This window comes from Haemaphysalis longicornis, unplaced genomic scaffold, assembly GCF_048455015.1.
Source record: "Haemaphysalis longicornis isolate Haplotype H1 unplaced genomic scaffold, Haemaphysalis longicornis Haplotype H1 scaffold_2, whole genome shotgun sequence".
NCBI lineage: Eukaryota > Metazoa > Arthropoda > Arachnida > Ixodida > Ixodidae > Haemaphysalis > Haemaphysalis longicornis.
The window spans coordinates 177,713,804-177,733,692 of NW_027526295.1; the positions used below are offsets into that span (position 1 = coordinate 177,713,804).

General features: G+C 48.7%; 1 protein-coding gene across 3 annotated transcripts in view; it reads left to right on the top strand.

Annotated features, from left to right (window-relative positions):
* The window catches only part of LOC144169531 (sodium-coupled monocarboxylate transporter 1-like), a 56,573-nt gene that overhangs the window by 25,222 nt on the left and 11,462 nt on the right, over positions 1 to 19,889 (top strand). For all 3 annotated transcript variants that reach the window (XM_077698743.1, XM_077698742.1, XM_077698744.1), the window contains 5 exons: positions 1,883 to 2,012; positions 3,770 to 3,858; positions 8,922 to 9,031; positions 11,598 to 11,665; positions 11,845 to 11,931. In XM_077698743.1, coding sequence (XP_077554869.1) covers positions 1,883 to 2,012; positions 3,770 to 3,858; positions 8,922 to 9,031; positions 11,598 to 11,665; positions 11,845 to 11,931 — 484 coding nt within the window. The remainder of the gene's footprint in view (positions 1 to 1,882; positions 2,013 to 3,769; positions 3,859 to 8,921; positions 9,032 to 11,597; positions 11,666 to 11,844; positions 11,932 to 19,889) is intronic.

Here is a 19,889-nt window from a genome sequence, read left to right on the forward strand (position 1 = left end):
AAAATGGAAATGGATCAAAAATTGGCAAATGTAAATATTCACACCCACCAAGCACGCTTAACTTCCTTGCATGCACGTAACAGCACTCCTATTGCTGCCTACTATTCACGTGCGTATTCCAGGCTTCTCGAAATGTGCACAGTAATCACACCTTTTTAGTGGAGAAACATTGCATTTTATGATGCCCCGTTGGTTTAGCGCGTCTTAACGTCAACTGTCGCAGAAACAGCCTGTCTGTTATTTAACATCACGGCACCAAGCATTTGTACACTTTAAATAACAAATAAAAAAATAACTGCTTTCGGAACTAAAGCGGCACAGCATTGAAGCTTATTCGCTGGACACAGTACCAGCCGTATGGTGGGGAGGAATGGGACACTGTCCCATTCCACCCGCGACTCAAATGTCCCATTCCTCCCCAGGTGGTTCGCCCAACGAAAAATACATTCAATGGCGAAAATTCTCTTATTAGGGCTAAACTTGTTTTTGCATGAAGTACGACACTAACGCGTGTTTTCGAAGAAAAATTGGTATCAGCATAGGCAGGGCGGTTTAAAACTGAGAGAGGTGTAATTGAGTAAGCGGATACTTACTTTTGACACGTGAAAAACGAGAGTTGTAGTCAGAGAAAGCTCCATCCGCTGAAGACGGCCACCATTACAGCCAGGCTATCGGTATGCTAGCGCCACCTCGTGAGCAGCCGATGAACGTGTTTGAACTAACTCCTGGAGAGATAAACGAGCTGTCCCATTCCTCCAACCGTCCCAAACCTCCCGACTCTCCCCTATATTTTAGAACCTCACGTGCCGCCCCAGCCTGGTAAAATCGAATTAAGGCTTGGTTCTATGCATAAAATTGGTACTAATACGCTGCTTGTTGGCTGCTTTTTCGCATGTAGAGCACTAGGGTGGCTTTAAAGCCATTATTAATAGTAGTAGCAGTTGTAATAGTAGTAGTAGTATTTTGAAGCATAAAATGAATTTCGTAGCTACCTTGCAGCAATCTCTGTAAATGAAAGAGGGCCATAACATAAGCGAAACTGTTGAAAACGCGTTCAGCCGCAAGCTAAATGCGGCCAGCAGTCAGCGGCGCAGTTTCAGAGCCTACACAGTTCAATTACGCAACTTTTTCTCGACACTCGGAGCCTCTTTGCGATTTCTGGAAGACAGTGGCCGCTTTAGCAGACCGGAATCTTAACGAATAAATGCCCACTGTTGTCTGCTTTAAAGAAACTGTGGGCAACGTAATGTAGCAGTATCCCTAACACAAGGTGTGAATGTGCTTCCCTCCCACGGACAGAGGCTGAGCCCAGCAGCGCCAGATGGCTCCCGGTTTGCGTGACGCGTGCATCATATTTGCACGCGGGCTGGTAAGAGCGCAATGTGAATGGCGTGGGGACCACTGAAAGAAAGCAAGCTTGGCATTTGCGAAGACGTAGTGGAGAAACTAGGGCTGAATCGCGCAACACAGGAGGAATGCGATGACCACGGAGGAAGAACGCAAGCCAGGGTATCTGGACTTGCGTCTTTAGCGTTATTGTCAAAAAGTAATGGGTATGCTGAAAAGAGAACACCGCCTTATCTGCACATCCTAATGAAAGAGACACTCAGTGATATGGAATACGATTACTTGGGCTAATGTGACGCTACCACTTCCTCCATCATGCGCGGAGTGTTTAATTCTTTCTGCGTCCCTCTGGGAGCGGGAATGGGCTTTTTTGCGTAAAGGGTATGTTTGCATAGATATCACGGTGTGCTTTTGTTACTATTTTGTGATTGCACAGGGATTGCCATACCAAGTTTTATCATAAGTTGCCCATGGCAGTTTGTGGTCAGAACAAGTATAATGTGTACGTGGCCCACGTATTACGTATCCTCTGCAGGACGGTGCTCGTGGGAAGCATTCTGCTTGTGGTATCCACAGGCTTCCTCGGCGTCATCGCCATGGCTCTTGTGTACTGGTACCGGGACTGCGACCCCCTGCTGTCTGGAGTCATAAGCAAGATTGAGCAGGTACCCACCGCATGCCGTTTACACAGGTTATGGTGGTCAAGGCAGAGAAGTGTTAAGACACGTGTGGCAGCTGCATGATCATCAAAAGTGAGAGTGAGGGTGGATACCTTTTATTCGCCATCGTGATCGCCACACTCTTATCTGTAAAAGTAGAATCCAATGAATATTTTATCCTTTCTGTAAATAGAGTTCCAATTCCTTGTTCAAACGCTGAAATTCTGCTTTTTGGGTGACACTAATAGAATTTTAGAACACGTTATCATCTTTTCAATGTGCTTGAATTTAGATTACTCCTTTAAGCAATTGATTCCGATTCTAAACGCCACCGTGAAAGTTAAGGTGTAATCAATCAGGAGAAATATGATGGGAAGCACACACTCCTATCACACACCCTTTTCTCGAACTGTTTGCCACGGTAACTATCCCCATAACCCTCCAACGATATTGATTTACTTCCAAAACAAAAGAAGATGGGAAAAGAGAACGTTTTTTCTAGAATCCCGCGCTGACGTATTTAAAGTGCATTGTGGGGCCGTACGCCAATTGAATTTACGCTTCTGATCCCAAACACACTATTTTTTACTCTGCCGATCTTACATGAAAGCTGCTAAGTATTTTACCTGCTACTGTTGGCTTCTTGGATCTCTGGCTACCAGAACTGGTTGCAAGGCGCTATTTTGCATCCCCTGCCGCATACTGGCACGATGTCGATGTTATTAGCAATGTCATGGTCGAAAGTAACGTCATAAAATAAAGGGGCGTATTTGAAAAGTGGGACAATATCATATTATGGCGTCATTTGGGAGGACACATGCGGTTACGGCGTCGTATACTCGGTTATGATTACACGAGTGTCACTAAATATTCACATCGGCCTCTTCACCCAGAGCGGGTAGTTTTCGGACCTCATGGCTTTCTGACTGGCCTAGATTGGATGCCGCATCGCTTGGCCCACGATGCATACATACGGTTGTACGGTAACAACACGCAAAATGCGACTATTGCTAGACGATGGTCTCATTACCCGCTGAATAATCTATCTTTCAAGATGCTGCAACCACAAGCCAACAAGCATTTGTCCCTCACTGTGTAGCGTAACTAGCATAAACGTGCGTTATTTCTTTCCTCCCAGTTTGCACTTGTAGGCACCTGCAGTTAAGAGGTGTCGTGAAGCATCACGTATGGAAGGTTCCTATGAGCCCACAGCGAAGTTACGCGAAGCCTACACATCCCAAAAGGTGTACCTTATGGGTAACGGTCTTGACACCAGAAGCCATGATGTCATAAACAAAAGTGAATCCATCAATTATCATTCATTGGTAGTAACGACACTTCTAAAATTACGTGATGTCTAGTCTGCGGTGCTAAATTTATCACTGCACTCTAAACTATGCGAATCGCCTCAGAAGGCAAGCTGATTTTTTGTGTCAGTATTGAGCCAAGCAGAGGATGGAAAGCGGACCAAGAATGCCTTACAACATCAGCCACGATAGCCACTGTCCTCATGCAAGAATAAAGGCCATGTTATGTTTAGGCTCCAACCCTTTTCACGTTATCCAGTGGTTTGTACGCAACGTGGTCGGCTTGAATCTTAAACGTACCGATTGCACGTTAACAATTTGGGCACATAACAAGGGATTCCCCAAATTTTCGTACCAAATGCCTCCATAAAGTAGATACGCTTCACAAATCCTTCTGTCTGTGACACGAACTAATTCCAAAATGTTCTTGTTCTTTTCTTTATGCGCACCATGCAGTTGGTCCCGCTTTACGTGCACACCAAGCTATCCAGCATTCCTGGATTCTCAGGCTTGTTCCTCACGGGCGTCGTCTGTGCCACGCTCAGGTAACGTAACTGCTACAAGTATACGACAAGTGACTTCTACAAATAAAGGACAGACCTTGCTAGACCTAACGCGTGCTTTGAGTTCTGATTTGAAGAAAAGAAGGCTTTCGCCTTACATGAATACGGACCTTTTATAGGAAATTGCTGTGCCGGTATTCTGTTAGGGAACCAACTTAATGAGCCTCAGTATAAAGCATAAGAAAAATGGCAGATTTCTTTCCTCCTTTTGAACGTGTGTTAAGAAGACGTCAGTATTTAAAATTGGGGATGCTACATCTAACTTCGTTACAGTGTTTTATACATATATTAATTTATTTAACTTCGCGTACATTCATCTGTGTTATATCGAAAAACTAATTTAAACGGGTTTTGTGTATTTATTTGTTAAAGTTTATACAAATGCATACATGACTGTTTACTAGTCCTTTTTTACTATATGAGGCCTTATTTCCACTTGACATATTGCGTTGTTACTTTTGCCCTGGTTGCTTAATTAGTGTTAGTTTAGTGTAGTTCTAAGCATACGATGTTATACATTTGTTTGCCAAAATTAACATGCAAGCAACCATTGTGGGGAAGTGTCCAGCGCGGCACGCATGCCAGCAACCATGTGTGTGCGCCGCCATGCCGGAGCCTGCACGTCCCCGTTGCTAAGGTGGCGTCGCATGCACGGGCGGCCGTGCGCAGCGCAGGCGGGCGCGACTCTTCAATGTCTGCTGGGCTGCCCGTGACGCAGTTGGTGTTTTAAGTGCGAATGCACTTCTTACGCTACCCTGAGTCACGCTTCTGCCGCCGTCCGTCTTCAGCCGCAGGTGTTATCGCGCGCGCGCCTCCTCGCCCTTAGCAACGGCGTGGAGCGGAGGGGAGAGCGTGCGTAGCAACGGCGCCATGACGTAGTACGCCACGTGACGTCGCGCGCTCTCGCCTCCTCTCCCCTTCCGCTCGCCGTGACGTCACGCGCTCTCGCCTCCTCTCCCCTTCGCTCGCCTGCCGTTTGCGCGCTCTCGCCTCCGTCTACCCTTCGCTCGCCTGCCGTTTGCGCGTTCTCGCCTCCCTCTCCCCCTTCGCTCGCCTGCCGGTGCGCGTTCTCGCCTCCTCTCCCCTTTCACTCGCCTGCCATTGCGCGCTCTCGCCTTCTCTCCCGCTTCGTTCGCCTGCCGTCGCGCTGCGCGAGGGTTTAAAGGCGAGGCTGTCGCGGCCCGAACGTGATCACGCGGGGGTGTTAATGTAACTAACGGGCAAATGCCACCAAATTTCAACAAACTCCCCCTCATAGCATCACCCGTGCATTCGCACTTCCTCATGCTCCCCTTCGGGGAAATGTGGGGGAATTTTTTTCTTGTACGAGTGATTCCATGACGTAGTTTGCGCCGCGTTAACGTTGATTATGCGAAGAGAGTGGCTGTTCCGTTCGTCGGAGTGACATTAAAGGGGCATTGCAGACAAAATACAACTTTGTTTTAGTCGAAATTTTTGGTGTTTTATAGTGCCCCCGCTCTTTTCCGGCAGCAAGTGATGCTTTATTCACTGAGAAAGTAATTGATGTAAGTCAAAATTTTGATTCTCCCGAAAAATCGTGTGTTTCGTGACGTCTGTAATGACGTCACCTGTACGGGTCTTCAAGCCAGTTTCAAGTGAGCTGTTCAGTCTGCCGAATACTGTGGAGCCGTGTTTACTGTCACTCCTCCTATATGGCACCACCATACTGCTCCGCAGCGCTATTCGCCTTTGCTTTGTTATTGTCCGTATTTGCACTTGACTTCTTTTTGTTACGGCAGGTAGTAATCGTGTCGCGAAACATGGGGTATGCCCGACAAACAGGGTCATGTAAGACAATGCCGCTACGCCAACCGGCCAGTGTCGTCTGAGACAACCCCAAAGCGCCGAACTGCTGTGCAGCTATGACAAACATAGTACCCGCAGTACCAATAGCAGTACGCACTGGCACTTCTGTTTACGTGTAGTTTTCGTAACTTCTATTGTTTTACCCCACTGTAGTTTTCGTAACTTCTATTGTTTTACCCCACCATTATTATTGCTATAAAATAAATATTCATTACACTTAAGCGAACATAGCTCGTTCTGAATGCTTATAAGCTCTGCCTAACTTGCGTTTGTTTTTGCCGGCGGCCTCAGCAAATCGCACGGCGGTGCATATGACGTCATATGTTCTGCTGCGGGAAATAAGCTAGTGAGTCGCATGGCCGTTCCCTTTTTTTCTGAATTATGTAGCTCATTTCGAGCGAAGTTTACGTTGAAAATTGTGTCAGCGTGATTCTAACGAAGCAATCTTTCGAATTAACCAAACTTGTGTTTTGTCTGCATGGCCCATTTAAGCTGCAATCCAACCCCAACTTTCTTACGAGCGAGTGCAATTTGGTCGTGGCTCAAAGGCTGCAAAGTGAGCGCCGCAGTAGTGCTGTTGTGCGGCAGTGTTTTTGTGGGAAGCAGCAGCAACAGTATTGTGTCGCACCGAGCTCAAAAGCTCGACTTCAAGTACTGTTTCGCGCAAAGTCCTACAACATACCTGTCGCAAGACACGAGTGAAGTCGTCCGCGCAGACCAGCTGATTTCCAGCTGCCGTGTTTTGGTATCGGCCAAAGACGGTGGCACCGGTTCTCGTGGCTTCTCCTTCGGCTGCCCGCCCTCTCGCGGATAGATGCTGCCAGTCTCCCAGCAAACAGGTCAGGTAATAAAAGGGGAAAAGGCTATACCTTCCGTTTGTCAAATGATGCAAGAGAAGTTCATAAGAACAGATAGAGGATCACAGCATTTAGCGAGTGGGACAACTGAGGTGCGTTGGTGAAACTAAAGTAGAAAAAATCCGAAGAAAATGTTACTAATACGGCAACAGGGTCGGATAAAATTCCTATGGTCTCTATTCAATAGCGAGGCGCGCATGCAGGCAACCATGTGAATGCGCCGTCACTGGTTACGTCGGGCTCCACGAGATGGCGGTACTTGTCCGTGTCCGTGTTAAGCGCATGATATGCGTTGGACATTCCAAGCTCTAGCCCGCCGAACGCAAATTAATGCCTCGACTAAAATGTGAGTGCGATAAATAACAACTCTGTTCGCACCACCGTTTAGAATCGGGTTTAAACAGAATAGACGACGCACGCCGGTGTTGTTTTTGTTCTTCGGCGTGCGGCCGCAGTGGCATAAGCCGCGCCATGTTTGTGGCTCTTCGTCCATGTCTGTGGCCATTTCAGTGTTGCCAAATGAAGAAATTGACAGCTAAACTTTTCAATCAATACCGTCTATACGGCTGGTCAACCTGCTGGACTCAAAAAGCCAAGCACAACTTAATCGAGCAATCTAAAAAGTGATAAAAACCAAGCAAGTACCGGACGATTGGCGTAAGAGCAGGATGAAGATTATCCATAAAGTTAAACGAGACAGGGCTGATGCCAACTGGTACAGGCCTATTACAGTTACCTCAGTGGCATACAGGCTGGCAATGCAAGCCATAAAAAGGGAACTACAGGCGTGGATAGAGGGGAACGGCATACTGGGAGAACTACAAATGAATTCAGACGAGACAGGCGCTTAGAGGACAACCTATTTGTCCTAACCCACCGCATATAGATGCCAATGGCTCAAAAGCGACCATTATGGATAGCATTTTTGGATATAATGGGAGCCTACGACAGTGTAGATAGAGAACGTCTATCTAATTGAGTGAGAGAGATCAGGCCAGAGCTTTATACAGCTGCTTCGGGAAAGTTGCAATGAGAGCGATGTGCAAATGACAGCAAGGTACAATGAAAGCAAGGTACAGAGATCGAGGACCGAAAGTGCACCAAACTGGTAGTTACAAATAGAGGTTTAAAGCAGGGTTGTCCTCTGTCTCCTATGCTGTTCTTGATGTGCATGGCATGACTAGAAAGAAAGCTTGAAGACAGTAAAATATGTTTCAATCTATGTTATAGCCACAAAGGACCGGAAGTTGAACAAAATATCCCGGGACTGATATAGGCACATGATTTAGTACTACTATCAGATAGCAAACAGTGACTGCAACAACTCAGATATATGCGGGTAAGAAGCTACTAAACTGGTGGTAGAGTTTAGCGCAGTCAAGTCGGGAGTTCTGATTTTTAATGACGACGCTCGTAACAAATCGGTATTCGTTCAACAAGCAACAATACCGCGGGTTAGAGAAATACGAATATCTCGGCATAGGGATAAACGAACGCCAGGCCTGTCTAAAAACGCGTGAGGAGCATTTAAAAATGAAAAGAAAAAGAAACGCCTCTAACATGAAGCACATCACTATGGGGATATAACAAATTAGAAGTAGTGAGAGGAATATGGAATGCTGTAAAAGTACCCGCACTCACTTTTTCAAACACAGTAGTGTGTGTCGAATCAGAGATTCAGTCAGGGCTAGAAGTGAACCAGAGGGTGGTGGGTCTATTGGCGTTAGGAGCCCACAGTAAAACAATAAATGAGGCAGTGCAGGGAGACCCAGGATAGGCCCCTTCGAACTATTTAGAAATATTGATGACCAGAGATGAGCTGTCAGAGTGTTACGGCATCTTTACATGAAAAGCGGGGACACGCAGTGGAGAAAGACAACCAGAAGGCTTAGGACAAAGTATATGAAACTTGGAAGCGCAGCAGCTTAGACTTCTGATCTTCCTCTTCTGAACCATGAGACTTCTGAACCATGTAGCTTACCATGCGCGAGAGCGAATCAAGGGACAGCTCCAGTCAGGGACAGGTGTTTCTAAACTTTTCTCTTTTGCAACAATTTTACGCCCCCCAGGTTCAACTATCTCTATCTTGTATTTTTTCGAAAATGATGCACGCCATCCGGGATAGAAATAAGTGTGCTGTTTTTTTTTTTATGTTAAAAAAGTCATTGCGTAAGAGGATACTTTACAAAATTCAACTAGAAAACTACACAAAGGTGGAGCTGCCATTTATTAATGTAGGGGGAACGCCCATCAAATGTAACCACTTTACGCACTGGCTGTATGGTCATATCGCGGGTATTGCTGCATCCGAATCTTCCGTTCGTTTGTGGTAGTTACTTCAGTTCACGTCGTTTTCTGCAGCACCGTCACTTCCGCCGTGAACTCTCTCGCGGCCACGGCATACGTGGACATGGTGTCTCCTTACGTGAAGATCGACGAACGCTGGGTCAATGTCACCGTTAAGGGACTCGGTAAGCCCTCCATTTCAACCAACAGGATTAAGCAAGGGACAAGCGTTAGTTCTTTTCGTTGTTTTTTTTTTTTTGGGGGGGGGGAGGGGGGTCTCGTGGCAGTCTATCTTATTGTTGCACACGCACGCAGTTGTATATACAGTGGACTCTCATTAGGGTGAATTCAGTTATGACGAATTTTTTGGCTCAGATGAACAACACTTCTACTGCCTCGTGACATGTTCGAGAGGGGAAATGTCCGCTAAATATGAATTTCTGATAATATAATACCATATTTAAGGTCCCTTCGAGTTCGTCTAAACGGGAGTTAACTGTTTCTTATTCTTGGCTAAGGCATTGTGCTGCTGAGCCCGATGACGCGGGTTTGACTCCCGGCCTGGTTGGCTACTCTTCAAATGGAAACGAAAAGCGAAAACGCCGGCGTGTCCAGATTCTAGCGCACGTCAAATATCCCCGGGTGGTCAGAATCAATCCGGAACCTTCCACTACGGCCTCATAGCCCATGTGCAGCTTCAGCGCGTTAAACCCCATAATCAAATCAATCAACCGCATGTATTTAGTGTAAAACATTTTTGTTGACTCGGCGCTGCCAAGTTAAGGGGGACCGGCGCACATACAACTTAAAATGCAAATTCAAGCAACACGCGACCACGGATTACGTGTAAAACACCGTTTTAAGAACGCGTCACGTTACGTTTTGTTTCTTGTACATTTGTGCGCTTTGCACGTCTTACAGTGGTCCATTTGCCGTTTTCTTAACTTTACATTTTTCGCATACCGAGAATTTCGGGAATCTTTCTTTCTTTATTTCTTTCTTTCTTTATTGTTTGTTTCCGTACAGAAAGGGGAGCAGTGTACAACAAATGTGTACAACAGCCCCTCCCCCCCTCCCGCCTCACTTTGTTTTCTTTTCCGTACCAGAGAGGAACTATTAATGTTGAAAAAGAATTATGCTACAGCCAGGATAACTTTACAATGTTTGCTTGTTTTTTTTTATTGCATAAACTCAAAGATTCCGATTTACCCCCCCAAAGTTGCAGCTGCTAATGGGCGTTGCTCCACATATAACCTGGAACTTACTGTATTAGTTAAATCTCCTAAATTTTTAGCAAACAACACGCTTGTAAGCGGCGTATCGACTTGAAGGTACGTCAGCGCATGAATGATTTTTTTTTTGTTTTAATTGAAACATCACTTGCTTTGAAGCTCTCTAGCTATTCTTATGCAACGTTGTTGTTTCTTGCTGAAAAATAAACAATTAAAGCTGAAATTTTGATCCATTCTCCGCCAATTTCATTGTGACGTTAAAAAGCACGTCGTAACCTACCCAGAGTGAATCGGGGCCCTTTTCTTTACATTCTTAGATCGTCGCCACTTTCCTGAAAGGGACATTAAAGGCTGGATAACTTGTTTTAAATTAAATATCAGCGTTTCGTAGCTTCCTTTACTTGTATTGACGGCCAACGATGCATTGTTTGCTTAGAAATAAATTGTTAGAGCCATTGTTTCTCTCAGCCATCTCCCTTCAATTTTTTGTGATATATCAAATACACGCGCAGTTGATCAAAGAAGCTGGCGGCCATCTCGTTTCAAGTCGATTGCACTAACAATATCTGTGTTGCCCCTGGGTGTTCTATGTACTATATGCGGTAGTGGCGAGTATGTGAGGTTGGCACGCGTACACGCCTAGTGCATGCATCTTCTGACTGCGCTTGTACGCAAGGTAAAAAAATTTCAAAGCAATCAAAACTGAAACAAAGCTTACCGCCTGGGCTTCGACATCCAATGTTACAATATTTGCTTCATGAACTTGGCTCTTTTATAAAGCGCATGACCAACTAAAGTTCCCGTATAGATCTATGTTACGTCCTTGCATCAATGTTGGCTTCTGAAAAACTCTTCCACAAGCTCCACCAGTACGCTTTCACCATGAATTCGCGATTCGTGGTGTAGTGCGGGCATCTGAATAGGGCATCGACACCAGTTTTCCCGCTTTTGGCATTTTTGGTGTTAATAAGCAACCCCTAGCTGATGCTGCGATTAACACAGTTGTATTCACGACACTCCAACACCGGTATAGGGCATTTTCTTATACAATCGCATGACCCCTTATTTAGAAATTATACGCATAAAGTGGTGAAAAAAAGGCTAACATTGGAATCATTTTTAAAGCGAAGCTGACTTACTGATGGGGTTCAATGTCGCGCAAGAACGCACTGCAGGAAAGCCAACTTTACACAGTGGGTTTGTGGGTTTCGCTAAACAATGGTGATGGTAAACTAGGGCGCATCAAGCGCCTCACAAAAAACACGCTTCCCGCGGTTGGTAGTGAACCCGGGTCCCCCGCGTTATGAAGCCAATGTCTGTTCGATTGCGCCATTGCGACATGGTAGAAGCAGTTATGATTTTAAACTTTGACTCAAGTCGCAGGGGAGAAAGCTTTGCGTTTCAACCATATTTCGCTTAGCAAAAGGCTTTGATTTTTTTCTTTGCCTAACAAGTTCAGTGCGCAACGGGGCTCTGCAGTTCTTTTATTGCTTTTGTTATTTATTGTGACCCTTTCCAGCTTTCGCATCGGGGCTAGTGATGACGCTACTGGCTTTGGCTGTCCCACACATCGGCTCGGCAGTGCGGGTAAGAGTAATAAAAAACGGCGTCACCATTTTGGCCTTTCCTTATTTAGCTTCAAGTGCATTCAAAGAACCTTCAATGTAAAAAGAATTAAACCTTTACCTAGAACCTTTAACCAAAGGGGGGTATCCCCAATTCCCGGCAACATTAACATAACCAAGACTATTCTCCCCCCTTCGCAGGTTTTCATGGTGATGCACAGCAGCGCATCGGGGCCGTTCGTCGGCATCTACCTTCTTGCGCTGGCTTTTCCATGGGCCAACACCAAGGCATGTTTGTGTTCTGCTGGTGACTGCTCCTTCTCAAGGTTATAATTATATAGCACGAACACAAAAGATGAAGGAAGCTCACACTAACGAGCAAGACTTGAAGCTAGCGAAGCTGTATGCAACCTTCACGACCACCACGGGGGTTTAAGTCCACGATTGCAGGCGATTTGCTTCTTCTTCGCTGCCGCAACGACCTTTACTCCATGATGTTGCTATAACTGTGAGCTTTTATTCTTTTTTTTTTTTTTGGGGGGGGGGGGGGGGGGTGAAGGACAATCCTAGCCAATCTCCTTAAGTGGATATGCTTGGCTTGCAAACGTGCGCCGGGTGCTCTGGGCGGTCGCCGCTAGGCACGGACTCACGAGCGCTACTACATTTTCTTGTTTTTTTTTAACTGCCGGGTGGTCGCCGCAACCTTGGCCAATGTCCCTAAGTGGGTACGCTTGGCTTGACACACGTGCGGAGGGTACGCTGGGCAGTCGCCGCGAGGCACGCGCACACGAGCGCGAGGCATTTTCTTGGTTTTGCTAACTGCCAGGCGGCCGCCTCGAGGCCCTCGCTCCCGGGCGCGCTCGGCACTTTCTTTGTATTTTTAACTGCGGATACGAAAAATTACGATTTGCTACACAGCTTCCCGGTTAAAAAATTAAACCAGCAAAAATAAGAGACATTAATAGAAGAAAATACAAAGGAAAGGACCCGGAGTGGTCACCAGGAGCCCATTGCGGCTGAAAGATGGGCCGTTGTTTCAAGGCCCCAGAAGTTAGGATTATAAATATCCCAAGTGGACACTTCGGGAGGTGAATGGATGTGAAGGGAAAGAAATGTACACGCATGTAGAAGACAGGCAGCACATAACAAAGCACGGGTTATTTACTGCCTTCAAATACCAATATATCGGAATTCCAGCGCGCGTTTCTTTATTTCGTTCTTTTAGGTTTTAACCACAAACACGAAACAGCATTTTACAAGGGAAACTGGTGCGGGACAACCAATTTATGAGGGGTAAAAAGGAACTTTGATTTGAAATTTGATTTGATTTGTCCACGCCTCAATCCCTCGAACAAATCATTACTACTCTCCAGAAAGCCAGAGATCTCTCTGGTTGATATATTGACTGTGACGACAACACCCCGGCTATGGACGCCCACTTGGCGAGCCTATGGAAGAGAGCTCAAACTCTAACCACCCAGTACCTTGCTAGCGGGAAACGTCACCGTGATCTCCTCAAGATGAGAAAACAATACAAGCTAATTAGGGAATATCAGCGCTCGCTCGCCAACGAACAATGACACAGCCTCTGCGCAAGACTCGGCAAGGAACGCGGCTTCTCCGGCAAGTGCAAGCATAAGTCGACGCTGTTCTCCATGCTCATTCTAAAGGACACCCCTGAAGCTGTGAAACAGCAGCTCATAACTACGTTTTTTTTCCCACGCTTCCCTCACTTCTCATCCCCCTCTACCCAACATACCAGTATCCGAGCCTGTTGAGGAGCTAGATTTCCACTTAACCTTTCCGGAGCTCCAGGCTTCACTCCACCAAGGCAAACCACGTTCGGCTCCGCGCCATGAGGGGCTCACTTGGCAGCACCTTTGCAACCTGAAGAAGCAACCCAACTAGTGCTTCTGGACGTCATCAATTACCTTTGGGCTACAGGGACTGTTCCGGACAGCCTCAAGCTCACGCTCATCCATCTCATCCCAAAACCTAACAAAGACTCCTCCAACATCTCTAACCTTCGGCCCATTTCCTTAACACCAACAATCTGCAAACTCATCGAGCGTCTCATAAATAATCGCATGAAACACTATATGGAATACGTCCGGCCATGGCTCCACCCATCACAAACTGGCTCCCGGCCACACCTGGGTACGCACGACTGTTTATGGCTGCTGCGACGGGTGATCAATCGCACTTCCACAGCAGGCAACCCCGACTATGTCCTTGCCATCGACATGCGTAAAGCGTTTGATCGCGTGAGCCAAACTGCAATCCTTACAGAATTGGCACAAGCATTTCCAAGCCAGCGAGCCCAAAACTGGATCCGAACGTTTCTTGACAACCGCCCCATACGTCTAAGCGCCACGCACACGGGATGGAGCCCCAAGACCTACTACCTGGCCTTGGACCTGCGCTTTTCAATTTGGCAATTGCCCGCGTTGCACGGCAACTAGAAAAGGATTCTGCTGCACGTTTCGCGTTCTATGCAGATGATCTTACTGTATGGACCGAAGCTGCAGACTACACGTCAACTGAAGACATGATAACTGAGTTGCAGGGCGCAGCCCACAGCCTCACGTCGAACCTTCTGACGTTAGGGCTAGACCTGGCTCCTGAAAAAACAGAGTTCTTGGTGGTTCACGGACGGCATAAGATACCTCCTGATATACACCATACCATCTATCTATATGACACACCAGTTAGGTCTATGTGCGGCAAAATTAGATTGCTGGGTATCCCTTTGGCCAGTCACAATAGCGCACAGTGCTGGATAAAGCAACTTCGAAATACCTGCAAGTCAATGCTTCATATAATTTCTAGAATGTCAAATAAGTACGGAGGGGCCCAACAAGCGGCAAAGCTGTAAACCAGCAAAGCTGTGACGTGCGGCCGATGCTTGCCATTGCCACAGTAAATTTCAGTTCGTCGCCTCCTCCTGGAACGCACCAACGTGTCTCGTGTCGCCGTGGGGTACGAGGCAAACTCCGAGTCCAAACTATGTACACTTTATGCACAATATTATATATAGGATACATACAGGGCAATTGGAACAGCCCACAGTGGAACTTTGAAAATGCTTGCCGGGGTCCAACCGGCGATGCAGGACTCTCTCCCCGCAACCAAGCGTCCTAACGGCAAAGCGCACCCCATTGGAGACCCCCTGCCAGACGATGACATCAAGGTCATTCTGCGCCCGCAGGGTGGCCTAGCGCTCCACAGCGTGTCAACTGCACAGCTCGCCGATGCGATTCAGCCTCAGGCCAATATCCCAACCACCGTCGCGGATCAAATTTGCATCCACTGCCGCTCCAACTTCGTTATCGTCAGCACTCCTTCCGAAAACCGTGCTCAACAATACCTCTCGCTGACGTCTCTTGCGTTCAATGGCACCGTATCCCCGCTAGCCAACCCCATTCCCCCTCCATCGAACACCACCACTGGAGTAATCTTCGACATCCCTCCCATGGACTCCGCCGACAACATCCTGTGCAGCCTCATCGAATACAACCCAGCTCTCCAAATCCTCGACGCTAAGTGTCGCCACAACTCCACCTTAGAACAAGTTCTGTTCAGCGGCACCGTCGTCCCCCTTTGGGTTTGATACCGGGTCGCCCTTCTTCGCTGCTACCCGTTCAAACGCAAGACAGAAGCCTGCTTCAACTGCTGGACACCCGGCCATCGCAAGGATGTATGTCCACACCTTCCGCCCACCCCCCGCTGCACCACCTGCGGTACCGTTTCCCCTACGGACCAGCACCCATGCACCCCCACGTGCGTCTTGTGCGGCGAGAATCACCTCACAGGAGCTGCTGGATGCACCAAACGATTTCAACCGCGCCGCCAGCAGAAGCCACCCCCCCTGCTTCGCGACGCGCTAATTGAACTTTCAAAAACTCCTGTTCGCACTACCGACAGCGATCCACTCTCCTCCTCTGCTTCTTGTGCTGGCGGCAAGACCTACAGCCAGGCCGCCCGACAGCCTCGAGACACTACATCATCGATATCCAACGTACAGGTGAGCTCCAGGGCCGGCTCCCACAGGCGCCCTCTGCCCCCGTTACTACACCGCCCTCCCAGCCTAACGTCATCCTTACATACGCACACCTTTTAGCTGAAATACGCAATCTTCGCGTGGAAGTACTCAGGCTTCGCCAAAAAAATGAGACTCTCCGGCGACAAAATCAAGAGCTAACCTTAGGAAAACCTTCTTCCCCAGACACTCACATGACATCTACGGACAGCAACGTGCACCTACCGCCTCCCACCAAGCGCAATGCCCCCCAAGACGACCCTCCCACTACCTCGACACCCCTTCACCCTGCCCTAGCGGAAGCCCTCCACGCGCAGAGGCAAGAATACCTAAACCTTCACAACTCCCTCATCGCCTCACAAACAGCCATGCAGGACTCCATTACAGGCCTACACAATGAGCTTCTCTCTTGTATCAAGGAACTGCTCCCATCCAACTCACCGTTTCTCGCGTCTTCTGCGCCCTCCAGTGTACCTTTACCTATGGAACCCGAACCTGATGCCGGCCTCTAAATCTTTCGTACTATGGCAATAGAACTGCAGGGGTTTCCAATGCAAACGCGCTACCCTCCAGGCATACATCACCACTACTTCTACACCCCCAGCTGTCATTGCACTGCAGGAAACACGCCCCGCCACCGAACTCTGTGGGTATCAGTCCTTCCAAGACCCCCGCTTTCCCACTGTAGCCACCCTGGTACACAACGCAACTTGCGGGCTGGGGTCACATCACTCCCCGTCACCACCATACCGCGCCTCTTAGTCACCATCTTTCCCTGCAAACCCTCACAACCTTCAATACACATCCTAAATATTTACAGTACACCCAAACAACATCACAACTTCCACACCCTCCTCATGCACGCTATTCGCACCGCCGGCCACAACCCCTTAATTATTGTTGGCGATTTTAACGCTCCACACTTAGCGTGGGGTTACACTCGTACCACGCGAAAGGGCCGTCTACTTTGGGAAGTTTCACACAACCTCCGCCTCACCTTAGTAACAGACCGCCAAACCTTTACCCGCATAGGCAACAGTGTTCAACGGGACACCACCCCCGACCTAACCTTCACGCATCGAGCGCCAAAAGTGTCCTGGCAAACCTTTCCAGACACCCTGGGTAGTGATCATTACATCATTCAGACCACACTCCATCTTGCCCATCATTTTACCCACACGCCACCACCCCAACACATCACTGATTGGGACGCGTTCCGTACTGACTGTGCTACGCTACCTGCCCTCACTCACTTCGATGAAGGCGCGCTCGAGCAATGGATTCGTTATATCACGGAGATAAAACACAGTCACGACAAACCAGTTGACCCAGAGCTTCCCAGCCCCTATGCGGATTCCCACCTCCTCCATCTGTTTCAAGCTTACCGGAGTATGGAAAAGCGCTGGCGCTCCCACAAAAGCCCAAGGGCGCTCAAACGCAAACTTGCTCGCCTACAAGTCTCCATGCATGCTCATGCCGCCACACTCACTCGGACTCACTGGTATCAGATCTGCGACGACATGCGCGGATGCCTTTCCATGAAAAAGACCTGGGCCCTCCTCCGCCACCTCCTTGCCAAAACAATCACAAATACTCGCCTGCACTCGCTCATAAACAATTACCCAGGCACATCTGCTGAGCTTCTAGACAAGCTTCGATCCATGTGCATTCCTACTTCCTCATGGAAGTACCCTTCCCTTCCCCATTACTCCGGACCTCCGAATGTCTCCCTCGATCAGGACATGACTGTCGCTGAGGTCAGGCACGCTATATCCCAACTACGTCGACAAACCGCTCCATGCTCCGACAAGGTCACTAATAAGATCTTGCGACAACTTACCGACCATACGATAGATTCCTTCACAGCCCTTTTCAATCACCACTGGTCTCGAGGCACGCTCCCATCAACGTGGCGGCATGCTGACATCTCATTAATTCCTAAAGCACACAAAGCTATTACATTGGAGCACCTCCGTCCAATATCACTCACCTGTTGTCTTGGAAAACTGCTCGAGCATATCATCAACACGCGGATCACCACCTACCTCGAAATCCATCACCTGCTTCCACACACTCTCACTGGTTTTTTGCCAAGGGCTGTCCGTACAGGATACGCACCTCCGGCTCTATCATGACATTCTGGCTAACCCTTCCTAGGCGGACACCTCGGCCATTCTGCCACTTAATCTGCACAGAGCATTCGACAACGTCTCTCATGTAGCCATTCTTAACTCTATAAACTTTCTTGGATTTGGTGCGCGTACCTACTCTTACATCTCCTCCTTTCTTCGTGACCGCATGGCCACTCTACGATTCGGACCCCTCCAAACCTCGAACTTCCCATTCCCCGCAATAGGCACACCTCAGGGTTCGGTAATATCTCTTCTTCTATTCAATCAGGCGATGATCCCCATGGCCACTGCCTTGTCCTCCATCACAAACCTCCACACCTCTATCTATGCAGACGATATTACGTTATGGGTCAAATCAGGTAGTGATGCTCTAATCGAATACACACTCCAGCAAGGCGCAGACATTGTCCAAGCAACTCCTTCTCAGTTAGGCCTCCAGTGCTCCTCGCACAAATCCGAGCTACTTCTTTTGCACCCCCTTGCAAGCAACCCCCCACGGAGCCCCCCATCACAGTTTACGTCGACAACCATATCGTCCGTCATGTCTCCTCCCTCCGCGTGCTAGGTCTCACCATTCAGGCCAACCGGGGCAACGCGACCACCTTAACTAAACTCCGATCGCACGTACTTCAAACACTCAACCTCCTAAGAAGAATCACCACACGGCGTCACGGCATTTCCGAACCTGAACGCTTGCAACTTCTTCATTCCTTCGTACTCTCTCGCTTTACGTTTTACCTCCCGTACTGCAAACTCAATGCCTCTGACAAAACTAGATTGTCTAGTACGACGCATATACCGAGTTGCTCTTCTAGTACCTCCCAGCGCCCCCACCAGCCGTATATTAGCCCTGGGCATTCACAACACCGTCGATGAAATCATCGAAGCCCACCGCACAGCCCAGATAGCCAGACAATCGCGCACACATCCCAGCCGCGCCCTTCTCGCAGCGGCCCACCTGACCTCCCCTTTCCCCTCACCTATGGCCTCCCTTATTCCCACTATGCTGCGCCAACTCTTGCATGTATGGCCACTCCCTCGCAATTTGCACCACCACCACCACGCCGACCGCCGACTGGCCAGGGCAAGAGATCTGCCGCGCACATTCCCTCCCTCCCAGCATCATTTATACGTCGACGCAGCTAGCTACCAGGATAAGCCGGCTTTCGCCACAACCGTCATTTCATCGCTCGACAGCCCTCCCTTGGACGCACTCACGATACATACAACATCAGCTACCGCTGCGGAGGAGGAGGCTGTCGCCCTCGCCCTAGTACAGTCTCCCACACCCAGAGTTGTCCTTTCGGATTCTCAGTCGGCAATTCGCAATTTCTCTGCAGGGCTACTCTCCCCAATCGCCCTCAAAATCCTCTCCGCAGAACACCATCCCACCCCGTGGCTCTGCTGTGGACTCCGGCCCACACGGGAACAGAAGCCAATGAAGCGGCCCACCGTACAGCTCGAGCTCTTGTCACCCGAGCAGGCCCTTCTTTTGGCTCTACCCACGGCACCCCCCAGCTTTCGGGACGCTCTAGGCTCGTACCGGGACATTGCCCAGCACTTCCGCCTCCTCCGCAGGATATATCCTCCCCCACACCCTTCCCTCACCCACGAAGCCGCGGCTACTTCAAACCCACACAACCCCCTGCCGAACTCTCCTACACCGCATCAATCCCAATCTCTACCCTTCGCCTCTTTGCCCTCAATGTCTCCAGCCTGATACCCGCTACCGTTCCCTTTGCGAGTGTCCCCACGACCCATTTCCCCCTTTTCCTTCCCCCTTATACTGGGAGCAGGCCCTGGAGAGTTCCGACCCGGAAGTGCAGTCGGCACTAACCAACCGGGCCGCCCAGGTCGCGTAGAAGATCGCATCCTCCGCCACCCCTCTCCCCTCGGCCCAGTTTGCAAATAAAGTGTTTCTCTTCCCCCTCCTCCTACAGAAAGTTGAACGCCAGAAAAGACACCCGTCCTCTCACCGGGCCAAGCATATATACCCTCGGTGAGAGAAGGGAAAACTTTAAAGATAAACAAGAATAAGCCAGGCAGGGTACAATACGCGCCGACCGAGCACAAGA